General features: G+C 37.2%; 1 protein-coding gene across 9 annotated transcripts in view; it reads left to right on the top strand.

Moving 5' to 3' along the window:
- The window catches only part of PDLIM5 (PDZ and LIM domain 5), a 231,114-nt gene that overhangs the window by 162,025 nt on the left and 45,069 nt on the right, over positions 1 to 24,020 (top strand). For 8 of the 9 annotated variants that reach the window (XM_070452156.1, XM_070452155.1, XM_020906712.2 and 5 more), the window contains one exon: positions 19,103 to 19,287. In XM_070452156.1, the coding sequence (XP_070308257.1) occupies positions 19,103 to 19,287 (185 nt within the window). Of the gene's footprint in view, positions 1 to 8,620; positions 8,738 to 10,972; positions 11,120 to 11,861; positions 11,994 to 19,102; positions 19,288 to 24,020 lie in introns of all 9 variants that reach the window. The other variant, XM_020906817.2, reaches the window with a different exon arrangement.

Below are 24,020 nucleotides of genomic sequence, written 5' to 3' on the forward strand. Positions count from 1 at the left end.
GCATGCCACATTTTCTCTAAAGAGATCAAGAAATATTATAGATAACTAAAGAGTTCAAAATCCTAAAGGATAATGCCGTCAAGGAGTTGCATTCAATATGTCAGCAAATCTGGAAGACCCAGCAGTGGCCACAGGACTGGAAAAGGTTAATCCTCTTCCCAATTCCCAAGAAAGGTAGTACTAAGGAAAGTACTAACCATGGGACAGTCACACTCATCTCCCATGCTAGCAAGATCATGCCTAAAATATTGCATGCTAGGCTTCAGTGTTATGCGAACCAAGAAATTCCAGATGTCCAAGTTGGGATTAGAAAAGGAAGAGAAACCAGAGATCAAATTGCTAACATTCGCTGGATCATAGAAGAAAGCAAAGGAATTACAGAAAAACATCTACCTCTGTTTCATCGATTATGCTAAAGCTTTTGACTGTGTGGATCATAACAAACTGGGGAAAGCCCTTAAAGAGACGGAAATACCAGACCACCTTGTCTCCTGTGAAACCTGTATACGGGTCAAGAAACAACAGTTAGAACCTTTTATAGAAGAACTGATTGGTTCAAGATTGAGAAAAGAGTATGAGAGGGCTGTCTGCTGTCACCCTGTTTGTTAACCTATATGCTGAGTACATACATCCTCAGAAATACTGGGGTGGATGAGTTACAAGCTGGAGTCAAGATACGTGGGAGAAACAGCAACAACCTCAGATATGCGATGATGCTATTCTAATGGCAGAAAGCGAAGAGGAAACTAAAGAGCCTCTTGATGAGGGTGAAGGATGAGAGTGAAAGAGCCAGCTTAAAACTAAATATTAAAAAACCTAACATCACGACATCTGGCCCCATTACTTCCTGGCAGATAGAAAGGGGAAATGTGGAAGTAGTGACAGATTTCCTCTTCTTGGGATCTAAAATCACTGTGGATGGTGACTGCAGCCATGAAATCAGAAGATGATTGCTTCTCGACAGGAAAGCTATAACAAACGTAACAGCGTGTTGAAAAGCAAAGTCATTACTCTGCCAACTAAGGTCTGTAAAATCAAGGCTATGGTCTTCCCAGTGGTCAGGTATGGTTATGAGAACTGCACCATAAAGAAGGCAAAAAGTCAGAGAATTGATGGCTTCGAACTGTGGTGCTGGAGAAGACTCCTGAAAATTGCTTGGAAAGCAAGGATATCAAACCAGTTAATCTTAAGGTAAGTCAACCCTGAATACTCGTTGGAAGGACTGGTGCTGAAGCTGAAGCCCCAACATTTTGGTCATCTGATGTGAATAGCCAACTCGTTGGAAAAGTCCCTGATGCTGGGAAAGATTGAGGGCAGAAGAAGAAGAGGGTGTCAGAGGATGAGATAGCTCGATGGCATCACTGATGCAATGGACAGGAACTTGGGCAGACTCCGGGATATGGTGAGGGACAGGAAGGCCTGGCATGCTGCAGTCCATGGGGTCACAAAGAGTCAGACATGGGTGACTGAAGACAACAAAAAAAGTTCACATAATATTAAGACTGGGCATTTAATAAGGTAACATCCATTACAGAAAAGCAAGATCAGAAAAATGCATGAAAGCTAAGGCAGAATTTGTTTGTTTGTTTTTTCCATTTATTTTTATTAGTTGGAGGCTAATTACTTTACAATATTGTAGTGGTTTTTGCCATATATTGACATGAGTCAGCCATGGATTTACATGTGTTCCCCATCCCGAACCCCCCTCCCGCCTCCTTCTCCCACAGAGTCTAAAAGTCTGTTCTGTACATCTGTGTCTCGTTTTCTGTTTTGCATATAGGGTTATCGTTACCATCTTTTTAAATTCCATATATATGCGTTAGTATACTCTATTGGTCTTTACCTTTCTGGCTTACTTCACTCTGTATAATGGGCTCCAGTTTCATCCATCTCATTAGAACTGATTCAAATAAATTCTTTTTAATGGCTGAGTAATATTCCATGGTGTATATGTACCACAGCTTCCTTATCCATTCATCTGCTGATGGGCATCTAGGTTGCTTCCATGTCCTGGCTATTATAAACAGTGCTGCAATGAACATTGGGGTACACATGTCCCTTTCAGATCTGGTTTCCTTGGTGTGTATCCCCAGAAGTGGGATTGCTGGGTCATATCGCAGTTCTATTTCCAGTTTTTTAAGGAATCTCCACACTGTTCTCCATAGTGGCTGTACTAATTTGCATTTCCACCAACAGTGTAAGAGGGTTCCCTTTTCTCCACACCCTCTCTAGCATTTATTGTTTGTAGGCTTTCGGATAGCAACCATTCTGACCGACGTGTAATGGTACCTCATTGAGGTTTTGATTTGCATTTCTCTGATAAGGAGTGATGTTGAGCATCTTTTCATGTGTTTGTTAGCCATCTGTATTTCTTCTTTGGAGAAATATCTGTTTAGATCTTTGGCCCATTTTTTTGATTGGGTCATTTATTTTTCTGGAATTGAGCTGCAGGAGTTGCGTGTATATTTTTGAGATTAATCCTTTGTCTGTTTCTTCATTTGCTATTATTATTTGGCCACAGCAATCAGAGCAGAAAAAGAAATAAAAGGAATCCATATAGGAAAAGAAGAAGTGAAACTCTCACTGTTTGCAGATGACATGATCCTCTACATAGAAAACCCTAAAAACTCTACCAGAAAATTACTAGAGCTAATCAATGAATATAGTAAAGTTGCAGGATATAAAATTAACACACAGAAATCCCTTGCATTCCTATACACTAACAATGAGAAAACAGAAAGAGAAATTAAGGAAACAATACCATTCACCATTGCAACAAAAAGAATAAAATACTTAGGAGTATATCTACCTAAAGAAACAAAAGACCTATACATAGAAAACTATAAAAGAAAGAAATGAAAGAAATCAAAGAGGACACAAATGGATGGAGAAATATACCGTGTTCATGTATTGGAAGAATCAATATTGTGAAAATAAGTATACTACCCAAAGCAATCTATAGATTTAATGCAATCCCTATCAAGCTACCAACGGTATTCTTCACAGAACTAGAACAAATAATTTCACAATTTGTATGGAAATACAAAAAATCTCGAATAGCCAAAGTAATCTTGAGAAAGAAGAATGAAACTGGAGGAATCAACCTGCCTGACTTCAGGCTCTACTACAAAGCCACAGGCATCAAGACAGTATGGTACTGGCACAAAGACAGACATATAGATCAATGGAACAGAATAGAAAGCCCAGAGATAAATCCACATACCTACGGATACTTTATCTTTGACAGAGGAGGCGAGGATATACAATGGAAAAAAGACAACCTCTTTAACAAGTGGTGCTGGGAAAACTGGTCAACCACTTGTAAAAGAATGAAACTAGAACACTTTCTAACACCATACACAAAAATAAACTCAAAATGGATTAAAGATCTAACTGTAAGACCAGAAACTATACAACTCCTAGAGGAGAACATAGGCAAAACACTCTCTGACATAAATAACAGCAGGATCCTCTATGACCCACCTCCCAGAATATTGGAAATAAAAGCAAAAATAAACAAATGGGACCTAATGAAATTTAAAAGCTTTTGCACAACAAAGAAAACTATAAGCAAGGTGAAAAGACAGCCTTCAGAATGGGAGAAAATAAGGCAGAATTTGAAAGGTGCTAAAGAAAACTCTGCTTCACACTCTGGTGACCAAAATGGGAAGGAAGTCCGAAAAGGAGGGGTGTGAATATGCATGTAGCTGATGCACTTGGCGGTACAACAGAAACTACTACACTGTAAAGCAGCTAAACCCCATTAGAGAGAGAGAAAATGAGGTAAAACAAAGAACAAATTCTTTCCCCATGCAAATACGTTCCAGTTCTTTCAAGGTCTCCATTTATATTTCCTTCTTTTCCTTGTCTCAATAAAGTACAAAGCTCCAAGCAAAATTTCTTTGACCCAACCCCTTTTATTTGCTCTCACAAAAAAATAAACCTCATTTTGGATGGTGTTATTCTAATCTTCTTTTAACTTCTGACAGTTAGTCTCCTCAGCCCCTCCATGTGCAAATCAAGGATGCCCTATTTGCTTATTTTTTAAATTCTCTTCGGGATGAAATTGATAATAAATGTAGAATTAACAGGCTCAAATAATGTTTTTAGACTGATTTAAAAAAAAAAATGGCAGTTGAAGTGAAAAAATTTAGCTTGTGATTAGGGGCGTCAGAAATTTCCACTTGAGGTTTAGTTAATTTAACTTACCAGAGAGGAAATTGTAATTACAAATGAACGCATATTTGTTGTTGGGAAGCTGGCAGAAAATTCCCATTTTTCCTGACGACAGACAGGTTCCTTGGCTAAAATAAATAATTTTGCTCCTCCAGTGAACCCCAGAAGTACGGAATGCAGCTACAATGCTGGTATATCCCACTTTTCTTTTTTCCGTTTTCTGCTTAGCAGTATTATTCTGTGAATGTTTGCTTTGTAGAAGACTGGAAATACTAACAACAATTTATTGTCATTTTGCTCTTTTACCTGCTATAAAATATATGTAAGGTTTCTGAATTTTTTTTTCCTGTTGAAAACCTGCCATGTAGGGATTAGTAAATCATTCTGTCTGATTATTTTGTGACATTCATGTGGAGAGTGAGGAGGCATTGAGATTTGTGTTTGGAGACTGAAAGTTTTCATACTGCAAAGGAAAGTTTCTGTATTCTTTTTTAAGGTTAGTCTTTCTGAAGAATTTATTCTTATGTAGTTTGGATGTCATTAAGTCAAAATATGGATGAGCCAAATTAACATTTTGATACTTTGTAACTGAGGTGCATTTTAACATCCTTCCACCAGAAATAACTAGTGAAATAGTACTAAAAACAGGTAAGTGTATAGGTAAGGTCATAGCACAGAAGACGGAAGAGAAGTGGTCAGTTGGAGCCTATGATGAGACTAAATGAAATTAGGAATGCACCCCCAAAAGACAAGACTGCGTGATTCCACCTGTATGAGGTATCTACAGTGGTCAGATTCACAGAAACAGAAATAGAATGGTGGTTACCAGGAGCTAGGGGGAAGTGGGGAAAGGGAAGTTGTTATTTAGTGGATATATAGTTTCAGATTTATAAGATGAAAAAGCTATGGAGCTCTGGAAATCTGTTTCACAATAGTAGCTATACCTCACATTACTAAACTATACACTTAAAAATGGTGAAGGTAGTAGATTTTTTTTTTTTTTTTACAATTGAAGTGTAGTTGACTCACAATGTTGTGTTTCAGGTGTACAGAAAGTGATTCAACTATTCTTTTTCAGATTATTTTCTATCATAGCTAGGACAGTAAATTTTATGTCGGTTTCTTTTACCACAATAAAAAGAAAGTGAGGAATGCACCTGGTCAGTTGAGTTTAGCCGCAGAGAGGTCATCCAGGTCCTCAGCAAAAATACGGTTTCCCAGCGGCTGGAGAGGCAGCCCACCTGAGGCAGTGGGAGATGGGCAGGCAGGTGAGGAGACGGAGACTGCGTGAGTAGACTTACTCCTCGTGTTTGGATGTTAGGTGCAGGGGAGAAAGAGAAGGTGAAGGTGTTTTCGTTGTTATTGTTGTTTTAAGAGAAACTATAGCATTTTTGAATGGGGATGCAAAGCCTGAAGGGGACAAATAGAAAATGTGAGAGAAATTGATTGAGACTGCTGTGAAAAGGGGAGGAGCTAGAGTCTACAGCATAAGGAATTGGCAATTTGAGAGTTGTCAGGACTGGTGGATAGAGTTCCTCTGGCTGCTCCTACAGGGATGGTCAGGTTGGTAAGTTAATGAGATGGGCAGCCTCACTCCTGCTTTGCCCGAGCAGACGGTTTACATGGGTCCCCACTGAAAAGCGTAGAAAGGCCCAGTGCAGAGATTATGCAAAGAAAGGCACAATTGCAGAGAAAGATAATGCACAAATAGCTCTTTGTTCATTTTCCCTGAGAAAAGCAGGCCAAAAATCTGCAAGCCCAACTCTCCAGACATATCTGGGAAGTGTTCATACCTCTCTCTAGTGAGAAATGAAAACTGACTTACGTAACAGACCGAGCAGAAAGTCTTGCTGCTTCAGAGATGCTATTAATTAAAGCTTCTTCCAACCCTAAAAAGAATATATATTGGGGAATGACAAAATGAGATTAGATATTGATGTCTGTTCATATTAAATGAGGTAGTTTAAAATTTTCTCAAGTCTATTATTTTCAGACATTGGCTAAGCAAAGGAATAGGTAATCAGTGTTTGTAGACGTGGGAAACCTCCCAAGTGCATTTGTTTGGAAACTTGAGAAATCTGGCTTTAAAGGGTATTTTATGAGTTATATGAACTTTATTTTCAAATGGTATTCATTTTTCCAGTCAACAGGGTTTTTGGAGGTGTTGGAAAACTCAGCTCCTCAATTCATTCTTTTTTTCTTACCTGTCCTCATTATGTATTATATACTAATTATGTTATATAATACATACATTATGTATCAATATATAGGTGTTGATCATTACTTTTTCTAGGATATTGATAATTCTTTATGTTTTAAAGGACATTTTGAAAGTTTTTTTGGAGTTCTAGTCTTTCTTTGAGGTTGTTCTTGTATCAATTCGTAAACAGTAACACCGGTTTCACCTGAATTGGGAAACAGTTTCCAGAAGGTACAAGATATATTTTGTGGGAAAAAAATGCGTATATAGTGAGTTTGTACTTGAAAACAATGAATTTCTCCAATGCATTTATTCAACAAATACTTATTTGTTGTTTACTATGTTGTAAGCACTTTGTCTTACTTATACCAGTGAACGTAACTGTTCCTGACCTCAAGGAGCTTCTAATCTAGTGAGGGAGTCCAGATTCAAACAAATAACCACACAGATTGCATAATTAATATAATAACAAATTATGTGAAGAAAAAGTACAAGGTGGTATAAAACCATATGACACAGGCAGCATTTAGGCAATTTGGGAAATTAGGGAGGCCTCCCTGAGGAGGTGACATTTAAACTGAGGCCAGAAAGATACTTAAGAATTAGTGCAATGAAGGTGTGGCAGAGAGCTGGGTATAGAAAGTGAGATGTAATAGACTGTGCGGAGGCCTTGAGATGGGAAGAAGGTTGGCCTGTTTAAGAAGAGATGAAAGACCGCTGGACTGGAGCAAGCCAGAGAGAGAGAAAGCTCTATAAGAAAGGCTGGTGAGTAGGGAGCCTAGGATTACAGCTATCTATAGAGCAGTGTTGGCAGCATCTGAGAACCAGACAGGACCAGATTTATGTTTTTAAAAGTTCACTCTGGTAGCTGTGTGGAGACATCATTCTCTGTAACAGGGAGTCAACAAACCTTTTCTGTGAAAAATGAGATAGTAAATATACTAGATTTTGTGAGTCATGTGGGTCCGTTGCAACTCCCCAGCTCTCCATGTTTTATGGAAGTAGCCATAGATGTTATGTAAGTAACTGAACCTGGTTGTGTTCTGTAAAACTTATTTATAGATTCTGACATTTGAATTTCATATAGATTTTACGTGTTGTGAAATAGTCTTTTTTATTTTTTAAATCATTTAAAGATATGAAAGCCATTGTTAGTTCCCAGGCCATGTGAAGCTAGGAGGCAGGCTGACTTTGACCTGGGAGCTGTGGTTTGCTGACCCCTGTAATAGTGCTTATTTTATTTGTCTAACTTTTTTTTTTACTCTGCCTCTTAAATGATGTTTACTTCTACCTTGACATTTTTCTTAAGTTATCTACACTTTTTTTCAACACTCTGGTAAAGGTATGACCAGTGCTAAATTAAAAAATGGGACTATAACCTCCTCTATTTCTTTATCTTACGTTACATTTTCCATTTGAAAATCAATAGATAAGACTGGCCCATTCTACTTTTTTTCACAGGCTTTTAAAAAAATGAATAATTTTTTGTTTTTCCTGTTTATTTTTTTCCCCAAAGTGTTACACTTGGTGCTTTCTTCTTTCAGACCTCACACCGAATTTTTTCATCTTCTTTTTACCTGGTAATGCTCTTAAATTTAATTCTGACATTCAAAAGAAAAAATGGTAGAGACATCAGGAAAACAAAATGCATCATATTCAAACAACACAATTGCTTGCAAAGGTTTGTTTCTGATTAGATAAAATAGTTTCTTTACATCAAGGTTAACAACATCCGTATTATTTCAGATCTGCAAATAGTTATTCTGACTTGAAGGGAAATTCCTAGTTGCTTTTGTATATTGTGCTATTCAGCCCCACAGGATGCTGGAAAACATAAGGTTTTGGAGAGAGTACATGCAGACTCGGTTCAACATCCATCTGAGCCTTACTAGGTATATTATATGATATGTTATTGGGCAACTTAATTAATTTCTTGGAGCTTAAGTTTCTCTGAAGCGTGCAAAATACATAGTCAGTGATGGAAATTCCCACCCACCTTTCTTCCCCCTGTAAGCATGATAGTTTATCACATAAAAGTTGCTATGTTAAAAAATAGTCTATATTTGGTGATTCTGAGGGTGTTTGGTGTTAGTTTTAACCTTCTGCAGATACAAAGTTTAAAAGAAAAATCTAGCAGTATTCCAAAATGGAACCAATGTTCTTTTAAGGTAGTATGCATGATTAATGTCTGTACTTTTCATTAATATTTCCTCTGCCTTGTTTATTTTACTTCTGAAAACTCAGGTTTGACAGTTCTCTGGAAGACCTACCTCAGAGTGGACCTCACCCACCTACAACTGCTCAGGTTTTACATATTGGTGGCCAAGTAGCCACACTTTCTAAAGTAACTACGTATTCTAGGTAGAGTTTTTTCCTCTTGTCTGTCTAAATTTTAATGCTGGTGGTGATAGGTACTAAAACTGTTTGACTATTAATAAAAAGGAAAAACTGATCATAGATTACAGAACTGACATCGCTAATATATAGACAGAGCTTGGTACTCAGCCTTGGTGGAACACTGCTTTACACTACTTGTAAATTTTTCATTTTTTGTTTTGATTCTGAGTTCTAATTTAGAGTCAGGAAATCTGTGCCTTTTCTCTATTCACTGTGATTTGGAAAGTCATCTTTCTTGAGTTTGTCATAAGTCTATTGAATTAGAGCATTCCCATCTAAAAAAGAAGTGATAGAGATTTTATGTTCTAGGTGCCCAGATATATTCTAAATGTATTGGGGTTAATTTTCTTAAGATTTTGATGGACTCTGCTCATACTCAATCTTTTTATACTATTATTTTTGATACAATATGGTGAAAGAAATTCATTACAGTTTCCTTTTCTTCTTATAGAAGAAGGATAATTTACCTGATTTATTTTTTTAGCTTACTTTTTTGTAGACTTAAGTGTCTTGTCATTATTTGCCATTATTTCCCTCAAATAGAAGCCATTGTCTCAAAGATGCAGAGTAATGAAAAACTCAAAGTTGAGTCAGTTGGTAACTTTATTCTTCCACTTTGTATGACACTCATATTCCTCTGCTCTGCTGCTTATCGCATTTTTCTTTTCTTTTTCTCAGACCCCATTTTTTCTTTTCTAGCCATTCAGAACAGTTAAAACATGTCTACACAGTTCAATTAAATTATAGACTTATCAAAAATTATACTTAAGCAATTCTCTCTCTGTATGTACATATATATATGTGTATATATATATATAAATGGCTTACCACTGTTTTCTTAATTTGTCTTCTAATGGTTTGTAAAATTATAGCCAGTGGAACTAGGAATAATGAATTATCAAATTCTTCTAGAAGGGAGAAGAGAAGACAGGGAGAAGAGACTTATATCAACCCTCACAGTTTTAGGCATCTGAGCTCTTATTCGCTTAAGTTGAGTTTGATACATAAGTACGTTGTGTTAGAGGTGGCCATTGTCACCAATTTTGGAAAAGGCAATCATAGTATAGTGAGGATATTCATTAAGAACTTATATGTGTAAAGAAGAGAGACACAGATTTCATCCCAAGCATTTTAAACTTTCTTTTTACCTAATAAAAAGAAGAAGTTCTCAATTCCAGCCTGATAACCAGATTTGGGAGGAGGGCATGGCAACCCACTCCAGTATTCTTGCCTGGAGAATCACCATGGACAGAGGAGCCTGGAGGGCTACATGCAGTCCATGGGGTCGCAAAGAGTCGGGACACTACTGAGAAACTAAGCAACAGCAGCAACCAGATTTGAAAATCATTACAGTCCTAACGACGCAGTGTTAATTCCTGTCTAGGTATATGAGCTTTTCTAAAAAACCAGAGGACACTATTATTTTAAATAATTGGAATTTTGAAGGTAAAATTTCATAGCAGCATTTTTGAATCTTTACAGAGCTAACTGAAAATAGAAATACAGAGCATCATTAGAGAAGGTGATCTTTTAATAAACTGTAACTACTGTTTATTTCTGCAAAGGTGTTTGCCCTCCCCAAATAGTTTTACTCTCAATATTTAAAAGTTATTTCTTGTCTGTATTAATATGTATTGTGGCTTCTGAATAAGCAGCTGATTACACCTGCTTCTCTTGAAAACTCTAGTCTCATTAAAATGTCAGGCTCTGGGTGTATGTCATCTCTAAGGTGTATATCATCTCTACATTCTCATTATGTAGAAACTTTTTGGAAAAGTTGGCATAACCTTCTTTCTTTTTCTGCTTACTGAAATTCACACTTCATGTTTGAATTTGCTTTCTACTTAGTTGTTGACAAAGAAAAAGAAAGGAAGTTGTTGACAAATCAGTCTTCAAATGTGTATTGTTATATGATACTGATTTCACTTTAAGTAGGATTAGTGACTGTGAGCTTAAAAACATTCACAAATGTTTGTTTAGTATTTAAACCAGTTTTATGGAGGATTATGTGTCAGAGTTTAATTTCTGAGAGAAATCATAGTAACAGTATATAAAGGATCTGAGCTCCTTTAACACTTGTGACATGTCCCGCCTTTAAAAGTCTAAGTATTAACACAGCATGGTTGCTGTCTTACCTTTATTATGCTATGCCTTCTCACTTTCCTTTTTGTTCCTCTTCTCTGTTTTTCTACTGACCAACTTAAGCAGCTCCACAAGAAATGTGGCAACAAGCTCTTTGGAAGCTTCTCGAAACTTGCCTACCTTGTCTTCTCCTGCTAGATACAGTGCTGCGGTTCTGAGCAGCGCCGCCGCCACTGTGTCCGCTGTTCTCGCTGCAAAAACCAGGTAGAACCACATGTAGAGTGTGCATCTGGTGTGAGCCCAGCGCCTTGCACCGTCTCTCAGCTCACCTCTGCGAAAGCATGCCCGTTTGAATCAGCCATAGCCCTGTTATGAGACCTTAATTGTATTGGGGATGTGTTTTCTAGGTTGTGGCTATATCCCACAGAGTTTTTTTTACTGATTTTTCCTAAAATAACCCTTTTATCTCTTTCCATTACCACCATTTATCTGCGTTACTTCTCAGTTGTCTGGATTGTTGCATGTTGTGTGCCTATTGGCTTTTGAGTTTTTATCATTTTTAATTTTTATGAAACAGAATTCTGAAACAGAATCATGCATAAATAGGTATTTTAGGTTTTTGTTGGTTTTACCTTCTCGCACACGCTGGTTGTGTTTGAAGTTGATCTAAAGCCTAACTATTCTAATGTCCACTCATCCTGTAGAAAGAGTAAACCTTTTTATTGTTGTAGAGTTCTGTTTTTACATAATTTCTAGTAGTTTTTATAGCTTTCAATGCTTTCCAAAAGATTGCCTTGATCAACTTTGATGAAAATTTACTCAATTCTGTATTAATGAGTAGAATAACATAATAGACGCTTCATCCTCTTTCTGCTGCTTTGTTCTGTTTCTGTCCCTCTCTCTCTCTCTTTGGGAATGTTTCAAATCATAAACTATAAAAACTACATACTTCCTGCTATCAGTAGTGAGATTTTTCGAATTAAAACTCTTTCTGAATGCTCACCAGGCTCTCCAGTCCTGAAAAATATCACTCACTCCTGGATGCACTTTGCATCAGCCCTGTATCCAAGCCTTTAGCTTTTCCGTATCTCCAGCCCTTGAGGAAATCAACTGGCTCTGTCCATGTTAAGAAAACCAGGTACGGGGGGAGTGGATGTCATAAGGGGGGGCTTGCTGTGAAAGGTACTACTTTCTCTGACACTGAAGTACTGTATTAACAGCCCAAATGAGAAAATCCTAGAGCTGATTTGTGTCCAGTTTTAAATTAACTGTAATTTCATTGCAGCAATAATGCACAAGCACATTATTTTGTATGATTATTAACTTGACGTTTAATCCTTTGTGACATCTGTTATTAGCACACTTCATATTTTGTATGAAATAAGACCCGTTTTTTTATTGCATGAATATTGCTATATGAGAATTGTTTAATAAGACATACCTTTATACTTTTCAAAAAAATGAAAAAGAATAGTAAAATAGTTGCTTTTGATTGGCTGCTATCTTATAGTTCTTATATATGAGAGTTTTACTTTGGCAGACAACTTAATTTTCACCATATTTGGGAAATGCTGAAATGCAAAAATGAATTTTTCTCCCAGACTTAACAATTATGCTAAAAATTATTAGGTATAATGTAAAAATAAAAAATCCCAAATGTTTCCTAAAGGTATAATCTTAATGAAATGACTATATTATTTCTGAAAGAACATAAAATTAATGGCAAAGAGTATGACTATAATTCATAAAAGCCTGATGTGACACAGGCTGCCTATTGATCATATGTTTGTGTCCTACCCACAGTTATGGATGTGCTCAATATACTTAATTACAGACATCCCTTGGAGATATTACAGGTTTGGTTCCAAACCACTGCCATAAAGTAAAGAGTGCAATAAAACAAGTCACAAATTTTTGGTTTTCCAGTGCATATAAAAGTTATATTTACCCTATATTGTATTCTGTTAAGTGTACAATAGCATTATGTCTAAAAAATTAATGTATATACCTTAATTTAAAACTGCATTATTGCTTAAAGATGCTGACCATTATCAGAACCTTCAGAGTCATAATCTTTTTGCAATAGTAATACCAAAGATCACTGATCACAGATCACTATAACAAATGTAATAATAATGAAAAATTCTGAAATCTTGTGAGGGTTACCAAAATATGACACAAAGTGGGCAGCAAATGCATTTGGAAAAGTGGTGCTGATAGACTTGCTTGATGCAAGGTTGCCACAAACCTTCAGTTTGTGAAAAGAAACAGTATGTGTGAAGCACAGTAAAGTGCAATTAAATAAGCTGTATCAGTGTGACTCTGGATAAATTTTAAGGGAGACATTTGAACAGGGGGATGACATGTCATTGTACATTTTGCTCTAAGGAAAAAAAAATACCCAAAATTATTTGTGGAATTGTAATCATCAAATGAGCAAAAATATAACATTGTTAGGGCTAAGTCCATACAAAGACAGGTGCTGACTACCCTTGGAATAAAAATTCCTTTGAGAACACAGTAGAGTCTCTAAATCCTCTATTGCTTTCTTTCTTTCTTTCTTTTTAACTAAATGGTTTATGGTATGTTTTGGCTGACATCAGATGGAGATGAGATGGGGAAAAGCACTGGTTATGAGAAAATACCCCGTTTCTCCATTTGTGCCATGCTCATTCAGCTTTTGATTTTTTTATTCCAGTAACTTATTTTGTTCTCACTGTTGAATAGAAAGAGAACAACATAAAAATCCTTGTATACCTTGTTTGAAGAATTAATGTTTTTCATTTATCATTGTAAAACTGAGAACAGTTTTATAACTTTTTGGTATGTAGTTGTTATGTGGTAAGTCAGTCTGTTTTTAAGCAGGAAAAGTCATTCTAAAAAAATTCATCCCCTGATTTCCTTTCAAATCAGGCTCCTTATTGTTTAAATGAACTTTTTGTTTTTTAAAAAAAGTGTACCTGCACTTATGAATTGACGGTTTGTCCATGGACCTAACACTTCTAGAGGAAGTGTTAGTGGTAATTTTCATTATTTTTTATTAACAGTTGTAGACACAAGCTAAATATGTTTGATATCCGGAGAAGGAAAATGGTTTCTTGATATTTTAGCTGGTATTCTGCAAAGCAAGAGTTTCCTGAAGAGACCTTGCCACCTCAGTGACAAGTGTACTAGAAAGAGCAGTTGGGTAGAGGTATTTTAGCTCTGATTTTTGCTTTTGTTTAACAGTAGTCTTTAAAACAGAGGTATAGTCAAAACTATGGCTCTCACATCATGTATGGATGTGAGAGTTGGAACATAAAGAAGACTGAATGCCGAAGTATTGATGCTTTTAAACTGTGGTGTTGGAGAAGACTCTTGAGAGTGCCTTGGACTGGAAGGAAATCAAACCAGTCAGTCCTAAAGGAAATCAATCCTGAATATTCATTGGAAGGACTGATGCTGAAGCTGAAGCTCCAACACTTTGGGCACCTGATGTGAAGAGCTGACTCATTGGAAAAGACCCTGATGCTGGGAAAGATTGAAGGCAGGAGGAGAAGGAGACGACAGAGGACAGGATGGTTGGATGGCATCACCAACTCAATGGACATGAGTTTGAGCAAGCTCCGGGAGATGGTGAAGGACAGGGAAGCCTGGAGTGCTGCAGTCCATGGGTTTGCAAAGGGTCAGACACAAGTGAGCAACTAAACAGCAACAAATCTTTAAAATTATAATAAAATGTAGTACAACACAAGACTTGTCTTTCCATTTTACTACTTATATTTAACATGTTGAATTTTAATACAAAAAGTTGAAGAATTTTGCTTAGGAAAATACAAAAAAATTTCTTGTAAGCAGAATTCTGGAACAAAAGAGACTCATGACTGCTGTATATATCTCGATCCTTTTCTAAATTTCTTAAAGAATTAATTCTTAATAGCATTCTATAAGAATACTTATGATCTTCCAGAAATACTCCTTTCTTACCACTTCAGAATGTGTGTATTCATATATCAATTTTTGTAAGACTTTAACTAAAAACTGCTTAAACATTGATGTTTAAATCTGTGATTTACAATTGGCTTTTAAAAAATTTAAACATGTAATTATGATAATTAGAATAAAAGTTACCTCAATATTATTCATTGAGCAGAGATTCTCTTTTGAAAATAGACTTGAAATTTCCAATTCTTCCCCATCTGCAGCTGAAATTTATTTGTTATAATAGACAAATGTGGGGAAAGAATGTAAATTTCAGATAAATCAGGTTTGCTGACACTGAAAATTAACTTCTTCCTTTTTCTTTTGTCCTCATTAGCTCAGTTTTTAAAGCTTTGCTCTATCAGTATACATTTTTCTCCATTTTAAGGTTTTGAAATATATGAAACAGAATCTTTGGAATTCTTAGGATGGAAGTCATATTAATTTTAACATTTCATTTCAGTGCTTGTTTATTTGGCAGACTAGTGAAAAATGACCATGTTTGATGCTAAGCTTGGTATTAGTCAACATTGCTAATGGATTTGCTCTGGTTTTCTTACTAGGATCTTTTAAGAAAGCAGTTTTAATTTTGTTTTGAATTTAGGTAAACCGTAAACCGTATGAAAAAATGTATGAGTCATGATTTTAGAATATACCGATCTAAGTGTTCATGACTATTATATTAATAAATTAGTCATTAGTTTGAAATATTTTGCTGTTAGTGACTATTGATAGCATTTTCCCCAAATATAGAATTATATAGCCAATGGCTTTATTAATTTTTTAATCTGTATATAATGTTCATATATTTCTTTAAGTAGAAAAAAGAAAAAAAAGATGTTTGATTTTTAGGGGCTTGGACATCATATTTTTCAACATGATTGTTTAGATAAAACCTAATTTTCTCCCCTTACTACATTAAATATTTCAAATTAATAGAGATCTATTCTCCTAGAGATGTTTCAGCTCTGCTGAAACAATCCTTATATAAATAGAACTTCCTTGCTTGTAACTTAGATTTTTATAGATTCTTTATAATCTGCACACCCTTTGTATCTAAAGAGTACTGTTTAAGATTTAAACATCTTAGAGTCTTTGGGAGAAAATATATACAGAACTGTGTACAAAGGTTACAATAAAAAAATGAAAACATTTTTTGCTTATGAGATACTTACTGTTTGTCATTTAAAATTGAGTTGAGGAGGCAAGATTGTACCTGACCTCAAAATCCTGGATCAGAACTATCTACAAACTACATTTAGAAGCAGAATTACTAGTGCAGATGAAGGATGTTTATTTGCTAAATGTACTTATCTCTAGATATCTGAGCTACATATTACAGGATATAGCATTTCTGGAGCATACACTCTGTGCTTAGCAGTGTGTTTGGTACTTGATGTGTGTTACATGTGTTATCTCATTGCATTTCATTTAATCCTAGCAATAACCTTGGAATAACAGTAGTATTTGTTTTGAAGTAGGTTGAGTCACAGTGTTTCAGGTATACAATATAAGTGAATCACTTTACTGTATGCCTGAAACAGTGTAAGTCAACAATATTATATTTTTCATATTCTTTTCCATTATAGGTTATTACAAGATATTGAGTATAGTTCCCTGTACTATACAGTAGGCCCTTGTTTATCTATTTTATATACAGTAGTAGGTATCTGTTAATCCCAAATTTCTAATTTATCCCCCCTTTCCCCTTTCATAACCCATAAGTTTGTTTTCTATGTCTGTGAGTCTACTTCTGTCTTGTAAATAAGTTCATTTGTGTGTTTTTCTTTTTTTAGATTCCACATGTGAGTGATGGCATGTGATATTTGTCTTTCTCTGTGTGACTCAGTATATAATTTCTAAGTCTATCCTTGTTGCTGTAAATGGCGTTATTTTGTTTTTTTATGGCTGAGTAATATCCCATTGTATATATGTACCACATCTTCTTTATCCATGGGAATGCATTCTGTTGATAGACACTTAGGTTGCTTCCATGTTTTGGCTATTATAAATAGTGCTGCTATAAACACTGGGGTGTGTGTATCTTTTTGAATTAGAGTTTTTGTAAAATAAAATATTCTGTCCACCACAAATCTTTTAAAAGGTAATTAATGCCTAAATTTGGTCTCCATTAATATTCTTTACTGTGTCTTTACTGATAATTGTGTTCAGCACTGCCATTAAGTAAAGCAGCTGTCTTTCATTTCTTATTTATGATAAAATTATTAAACTGCTTAAGTTTTTCATGTATTTTTCAACATCAAGCAGATTTGAGTTTTCATTAAACTCATTAGAAATGATAGAAGAAGGTGATGGCTCTGCTACACTTGAATGTGAGGGAACAATAATAGGGAATAGTATTTCAAGGTAGTTAAAATAGCTGTAATATGATTTTTCAAAACTACCTGTTATCAGAAGTGCCCTAAGCCCACCATCAGGTTTGGATGACTCATGGGAGGGCTTAACAGAACTCAGTCTATAGTAGTGCTCATTATTGAGAGTCATGACAGTGAAAGAATACAAAGCAGAATCAGCGCAGAGAAAGATGCATGGGGCCAAGTAGAGAAGAAAGGAGGCTGGAGTTTCCAAACCTCCCCGTGAGGTCACCTATGATGTGTGGATGCCTGTGGCAAGGAGTTACGACAAGACATGCAAAGTGTTCTCTGCCAGAGAAGCTATTAAGAAACTAAGTACCTGAGACGGGTTTCATTGGGGCTCATCTCATAGGCACGCTGTGCCTTATTTGTACCCAACCTCCAGCTTGCAGGAGGGCAGCAGGTGTTTATCGTAAACCACACTGGTGATACAGTTTAGGTGCAGTGAGCTCTCTTTATCTTTTAGAGAAACTTTTATATGACTGTTTGGAACTGTTGACCAGGCCAAGTTCCCAAAAGCTAGTCAAAGGGCAGCCTTGCAGCAGCCTTCCTAAGGATAGGTAGCATCAGCCTGCTGTGTTAGGCTATGCAGGGTTCAAGAGGCATTGGGAAAATTAGGTAATCTTAGTCATTTGCAGTAATATAGTGGGCATGATTGCAGTTGAAACTTTAGCCTAACAGTATAATTCAGGGTATTTATTTTGTCTAGCTGTTGATTTCTTGTATTGAAGGAATTGAGTTTTTGTGCATAGGAGTATTTAGTAAGTGCTAGCTCAGCTTCTGTTGAAAAGCCAGTAGGATGTATTATTGTTGTCATTATTACCACTTTTATTATACTTCATTTGAGAGAAACTGTTTATAGTATTACATCATTCCAAAAGGGCCTACTTTATAATTTGGACTACCTAGAATTATTTTTTAATGATGATATATAAGTGCAAATAACAAATGACTGGGATGATAAAAGCCATATCATCTTCTATATCAAACTGGAGCCAGCATAAATAAGACCTCCTGTTAACCTAATAGCTCTGCTTGAGAGAGGACAGTGGCAGACATGTTTCTTGTTTTCTTGTATCATGAACACAACACTGGATGCTGTGTTAGGCTGCAGATATTGTCTCCTGTTTTCCACTATGTAACACAGTGTCTGGCATGTATTATAGTAGGTGCTTGATATTTACTGAATGAATGAGTAACTGAGCGAGTGTGAGTGAAACGAGTGACTGGTGAGATGTCAGGGAAACTTAGTTCATGAGATACCAGAAGAGTGTGGTAAAGAAAAGCTGCATCTGCCATTTCATACAGATTATCAGGGATTCTCCAATAATTCTTGTATTCTACATGACCCTTCTGGAATGTTGAGATGGAGGAAATTAGCTTCTTATTTAAAAGAACTGGCTGTGTAACTTTTTCAGTGCCTAATTTCTCAGCTTTGGGCTTCCCTGGTGGCTCAGTGGTAGAGAATTCGCCTGCCAATGCAGAAGAGGTCGTTTGATCCCTGGGTCAGGAAGATCCCCTGGAGAAGGAAATGGTAACCCACTCCGGTTTGCTTGCTGGGATAATCCCATGGGCAGAGGGGTCTGGCAGGTTACATACAGTACACAGAGTTGCAAGAGTCAGACATGGCTTAGCAACCAAACAACAAAAACAACAATTTCTCGGAGTAGACCTTTTGAAGGGAATTTCCAAAGATTAAAAAACAAATGCGACCTGATTGTTTTCCTTTCCTTTTCTTTTGTCTGTTTTAAAGAGAGTCAGTCCCCTGTCATGGTATTAAAGTTTTCTTTAAAATATCAATTAATCAGTATTTTTGTTTTCCTTAGAGATTTAATAGGTTGAGAAAAGGACAAATCACTACTAAGTTAGATTACTACCACTTTACCAAAAACGTCTCCTCCTTTCTCTCCAGCAATGCCCAGGAGCCTTCTCAGCAATCTGCCCCATCAGCAGCTGCAGCTTGGAGCTCCCCCGAGAGGCCGGGAAGCCCAGGCTTGACCAGACCAGGGGTGGCCGGGCTCACCACTGCTGCTGCCTTCAAGCCTCTGGGGTCCAGTGGGATCAAGTCACCAAGCTGGCAACGGCCCAGCCAAGCAGGTACTTCGCCAAAGAAATCTCTCGCTTTTTTGCATTTAACTGTAACTCTGAAAATGTGTTTTGGGATATATTTCAGCTAGAATTCACTGCTGAAACCCTTCTCAATCATCTTAAGATTTACAAAAGACTGGGAAGAGTAGTTGCAGCTATTTTTTCCTCTGAAGTGTCTGATTAATATTATGTGTGTGTGTGTGAGAGAGAGACAGTTGCCACTTGCTATTTATAATTAGAATTAGAATTGAGAGCGTTTCCTAGTTTTCCAGATTACCCAGGAAGCATGGGTTGAGTTGTAAATTTGGGGTCTTATTAACAAACTATGTTGTTTGAAGGTTAGCCGTGGACATACATCCTAGTTTTGATCATTTACACAGAATAACAGTGACAGATGCATTTGCTGCCATCAGTTATTGAAGAAAGAGTCTTCCTGTCCTTGGGCTCCATCTGGAAACCTGACTTTACATTCACTTCTATAGATAAATAGCTTTAAATAAAGTCACTTAACCTTGACCCTCAGTTTTCTGATCTGCAAAATGGGAGAAGACTAAATACTTCTCCCAACATGAATGAAGGTTATGGTTATAGGATGTAAGTACTGCTTTAAGATGGGACTACACTTAAATGTTGCTGATCCCATCCTCAGTCTTCATCTCTCGCACTCTTTACACTCTCCTAGATGATATGTCATCAAGATTCCCTTTACTACCCAGCCACTGATAATTTACTTCCAACAGTTGCTAAAGAATCTGCCTGCAGTGCTGGAGACGCTGGTTCGATTCCTGGGTCGGAAAGATCCGCTCGACAAGGGACAGGCTACCCACTCCAGTATTCTTGAGTTTCCCTTGCGGCTTAGTTGGTAAAGAGTCCACCTGCAATGCGGGAGACCTGGGATCGATCCCTGGGTTGGAAAGATCCCCTGGAGAAGGGAAAAACTACCCACTCCAGCATTCTGGCCTAGAGAATTACGTGGACTGTATAGTCCTTGGGTCGCAAAGAGTCGGACTTGACAGAGCGACTTTCACTTCACTTCTCCTGAACTTCATACCCTCAACCTTGCTGACCTCCAGCAAGGAGGTCACCTTGTTGGAGGTGGCACCTCCAACGCTGTGTGTCTGAGAATACCCTACCTCTCTTTGGGGATGATAACCAGGCACCAGAGCTAGAGTGGAAGCTTGAGACTCCATTCCCATGCTCTCACAGTAACTAACACCTAATGATTCTACCTCTTACTTATTTCTTTTCTCCTCTTTGTGGTCACAGCAACTGCCTTGGTTCAGGCCCTGATCTTTGCAGACAACTAACTAATTTCCCCATTGCCTTCTCACACTGTAAGTCTGTCCTCCTTACTGCAAGTGATATTTCCGAAATTCATTGGCCCATGTTACTCTCCTGCTGCAAATGCTGGACTGTTTCCCCCTTCCTTCACTAATCATTAAGACCTTTTCCCTCTGACCTCTATTAACTTCAGTCTCATCTCCTGCTGCTCACACTTTGTAACTGCTCTGGTTTTACTAAAACTTCAGTTACTGAGACTTGCCATGTTAATTTGCTTTTGAAAGTTCAGGCTCCTCTGCAAAGAAGACACTTTTTAAACTTATCCCTTGTATATTTCTAGTCTTCCCTCATCAGTTTTGGGATGGGTATTAATTGAATACACAAGGGGCTGCTTTAAAAAATATGATAACTTTATAACTTTTAATATAAAAATAGGTCATTTATTACTTTTTAGTTGATAAGAGTGGAAAGAATGAATTTTTAATTAGGAATCCATCTTTGTTTTGTATTTTCCATAGCATTTAAATATATTAATGCTAACTTCATTTATTGTAAGTAAATTTTCTTTAAGAAATTACTAGTTATTTATGTAGTTAAAATTTATTTCATAGTGTCATTTGCATATTTTTGAATTACCATTACTAATTTTTAAAGCTAAAAGTATTGTGTGGAAGAAAGAGGAAAGGCCATTACACATAACCTAGACTGTTTTGTTTGCTTGTTTATTATTATTACCTTAATTTTAAAGAATTTTTTTTTTAATTTGGCTGAGCTGCCCAGCAGGCGGGGTCTTAGTTCCCCAACCAGGGGTCAGATCTGTGCCCCCTGCAGTGCAAGTGCAGGTCCTAATAACTTGACTGCCTAGAGGTCAGTCTCCTGATGGAGACTATTTTAAACAAAAGGCTATTTTATTACTTTTGAAAACTTAAAAAATTTAGAATAATATCATTAGTAAGACCTGTTTTCTTGGAAAAAATGCTGACACTTCAGCCCTACACATTTTTAATTATTTCCACTTATTTAGAGCTTATCTATAACAATGAAGAATTGCTATAATTATTTTATATATGATTAAAATACAAAAAGTAACTTTCACAAAAAATTTGGAGGGGTATAGTAATTGAAAGCAAACAGGAGAATGTTTCTTAAAAGAGCAAGGAAAAGATTAAATTTTAGAAGTAGAACTGAAAGGAGGGTATGGAGTATGTGTACTGTGAAGGGCAGGAAGTTGTGTGTACCGCTTTTGGAAATTCAGAAGCTATGAGCAAAATACTACTCAGCCTGTAAAAGAAAACTTCCAATTGATATCAAACTCCTGGAGGATACACTACAGCAAAATTACCACAAGAGGGCGATAGAATCCTTTTTTCTCTCAATCAAATATAATTTAATAATCAAAACAGGCCAATAAGTATAATCATGATTCACATGGTTAATATTTAAAATATTAATCCTTTTATAGAAGGTGTAACTGAATTTAATCTGAGCAAAACTATAACAAGATAGAAAACTGTATGTTATATAATGTTATAAAGCATTAATTATTATTAAAAGAAAGTATGTTTTGCCATTGTGCAGTGTTAGTTGAATTACATCTTGATGCTTAAATCAGAAAATATTTGCAGAACTCCTGCTGTTCATCTTGCTCTAGGTACTATACTGGCACTTGGTGAGTTTATGTTATGTTAAAGTTACTTATTTTATGTTCAGTTCAGTTCAGTTCAGTCCAGTTCAGTCGCTCAGTCACGTCCGACTCTTTGCAACCCTATGAACTGCAGCACGCCAGGCCTCCCTGTCCATCACCAACTCCCAGAATCCACCCAAACCCATGTCCATCGAGTCAGCGATACCATCCAACCATCTCATCCTCTGTCGTCCCCTTCTCCTCCTGCCCTCAATCCTTCCCAGCATCAGGGTCTTTACTTTGTAAAAATTGTAAAATAAATACAAAATTCCTAGCCACTCAAGTTCTTTTATTTTATTCTAACCATAAACCGTATTTCAAAACAAAATAAAACAACACCTCAGAATCTACTCTTAGTCTCTAATAAATAGTTTCAAGGACTTCCTTATGCAAATATTTCCCATTCGCTCTTTTGATTTAGAAGGTTGTAACTGTCGCATTTGACTGTGTGGATCATGACAAACTGGAAAGTTCTTAGAGAGATGGGAACACAGACCGTCTTCCCTGTCTCCTGAGAAACCTACGTGCAGGCCAGAAGCAGCCGTTAGAGCCCTGGACGGAACAACGGGCCGGTTCAGGACCAAGCAGAGAGTCCGACAGGGCTGTCTGCTGCCAGCCTGTTTGTTCCCCCGTATGCTGAGCACATCACGAGAAGTGCTGGGCTGGGCAAGTGACAGGACGGAATCAGGACAGGTGGGAGAAGCATCAACAGCCTCAGATATGCGCATGATGCCGCTCTCCTCTTGCTGAGGGTGAAAGAGGAGAGTGGACGCGCCGGCTTAAAACTGGTATCACAAAAACTGAGATCATGGCATCTGGCCCATTACTGCATGGCAAATAGAAGGGGGAAAGGAGGAAGTAGAGAGTTCCTCTTGGGGTCTGAAGTCACTGCGGACAGTGACTGCAGCCATGAAATCAGAAGACAGTTGCTTCTTGGCAGGAAAGCAGTGACAAGCCTAGATAGTATGTTGAAAAGCAGAGACATTACTCTGCCAGCTAAGGTCCATATAGTCAAGGCTACGGTCTTCCCAGTGGTATTGTGACAGTTGTGAGAGCTGGACTGTAAAAAAGGCAGAACGCCAAAGAATTGGTGCCTTTGAACTGTGACTGGAGAAGACTCCTGAAAGCCCCTTGAACAGCAAGGAGATCAACCCTAAATATTCACTGGAAGGACTGATGCTGAAGCTCCAGTATTTTGGTCATCTGATGTGAACAGCTGACTCATTGGAAAAGTCCCTGATGCTGGAAAAGATGGAGGGCAGAAGGAGAAGAGGGTGTCAGAGGATGTGATGGCTGGATGGCATTACCAATGCAGTGAACATAAACTTGGACAAATTCCGGGAGATGGTGAGGGGCAGGGAGGCCTGGCGTGCTGCAGTCCATGGGGTCTCAAAGAGTCGGACACGACTGGGTGATTGAACAACAAAAGTTGTCGCATGATGTGTTCTTAATGTTCTTCACAACTGACCTGTGAAAAGGACAATTTCCACCAAAGGTTGCAAAAGCTTCAGAGGCAAGTCACTGCACTCCTTTGGACTCAGATAAAGCATTAGCAGGTGGCATTGCTTCTCTCACAACGAGAACTTTAGGTGTCTTTTTCTTGATAGATCACAGCTGTGCTCTAGTGTAGGTTAAGAAAAGAGGAAAAAAAGATTTTTTATCCCCCCTACCCTCCCACCATCACCAAAGAGTTCCTATCACCAGTGATGTCATTTTAAAATAATTCCTACTATGGGGTAGGAAGGATGGGATCAAAATCACTAAAATGCAGCCTGTG

The sequence above is a fragment of the Odocoileus virginianus genome, chromosome 21, assembly GCF_023699985.2.
Source record: "Odocoileus virginianus isolate 20LAN1187 ecotype Illinois chromosome 21, Ovbor_1.2, whole genome shotgun sequence".
Taxonomy (NCBI): Eukaryota; Metazoa; Chordata; class Mammalia; order Artiodactyla; family Cervidae; genus Odocoileus; species Odocoileus virginianus.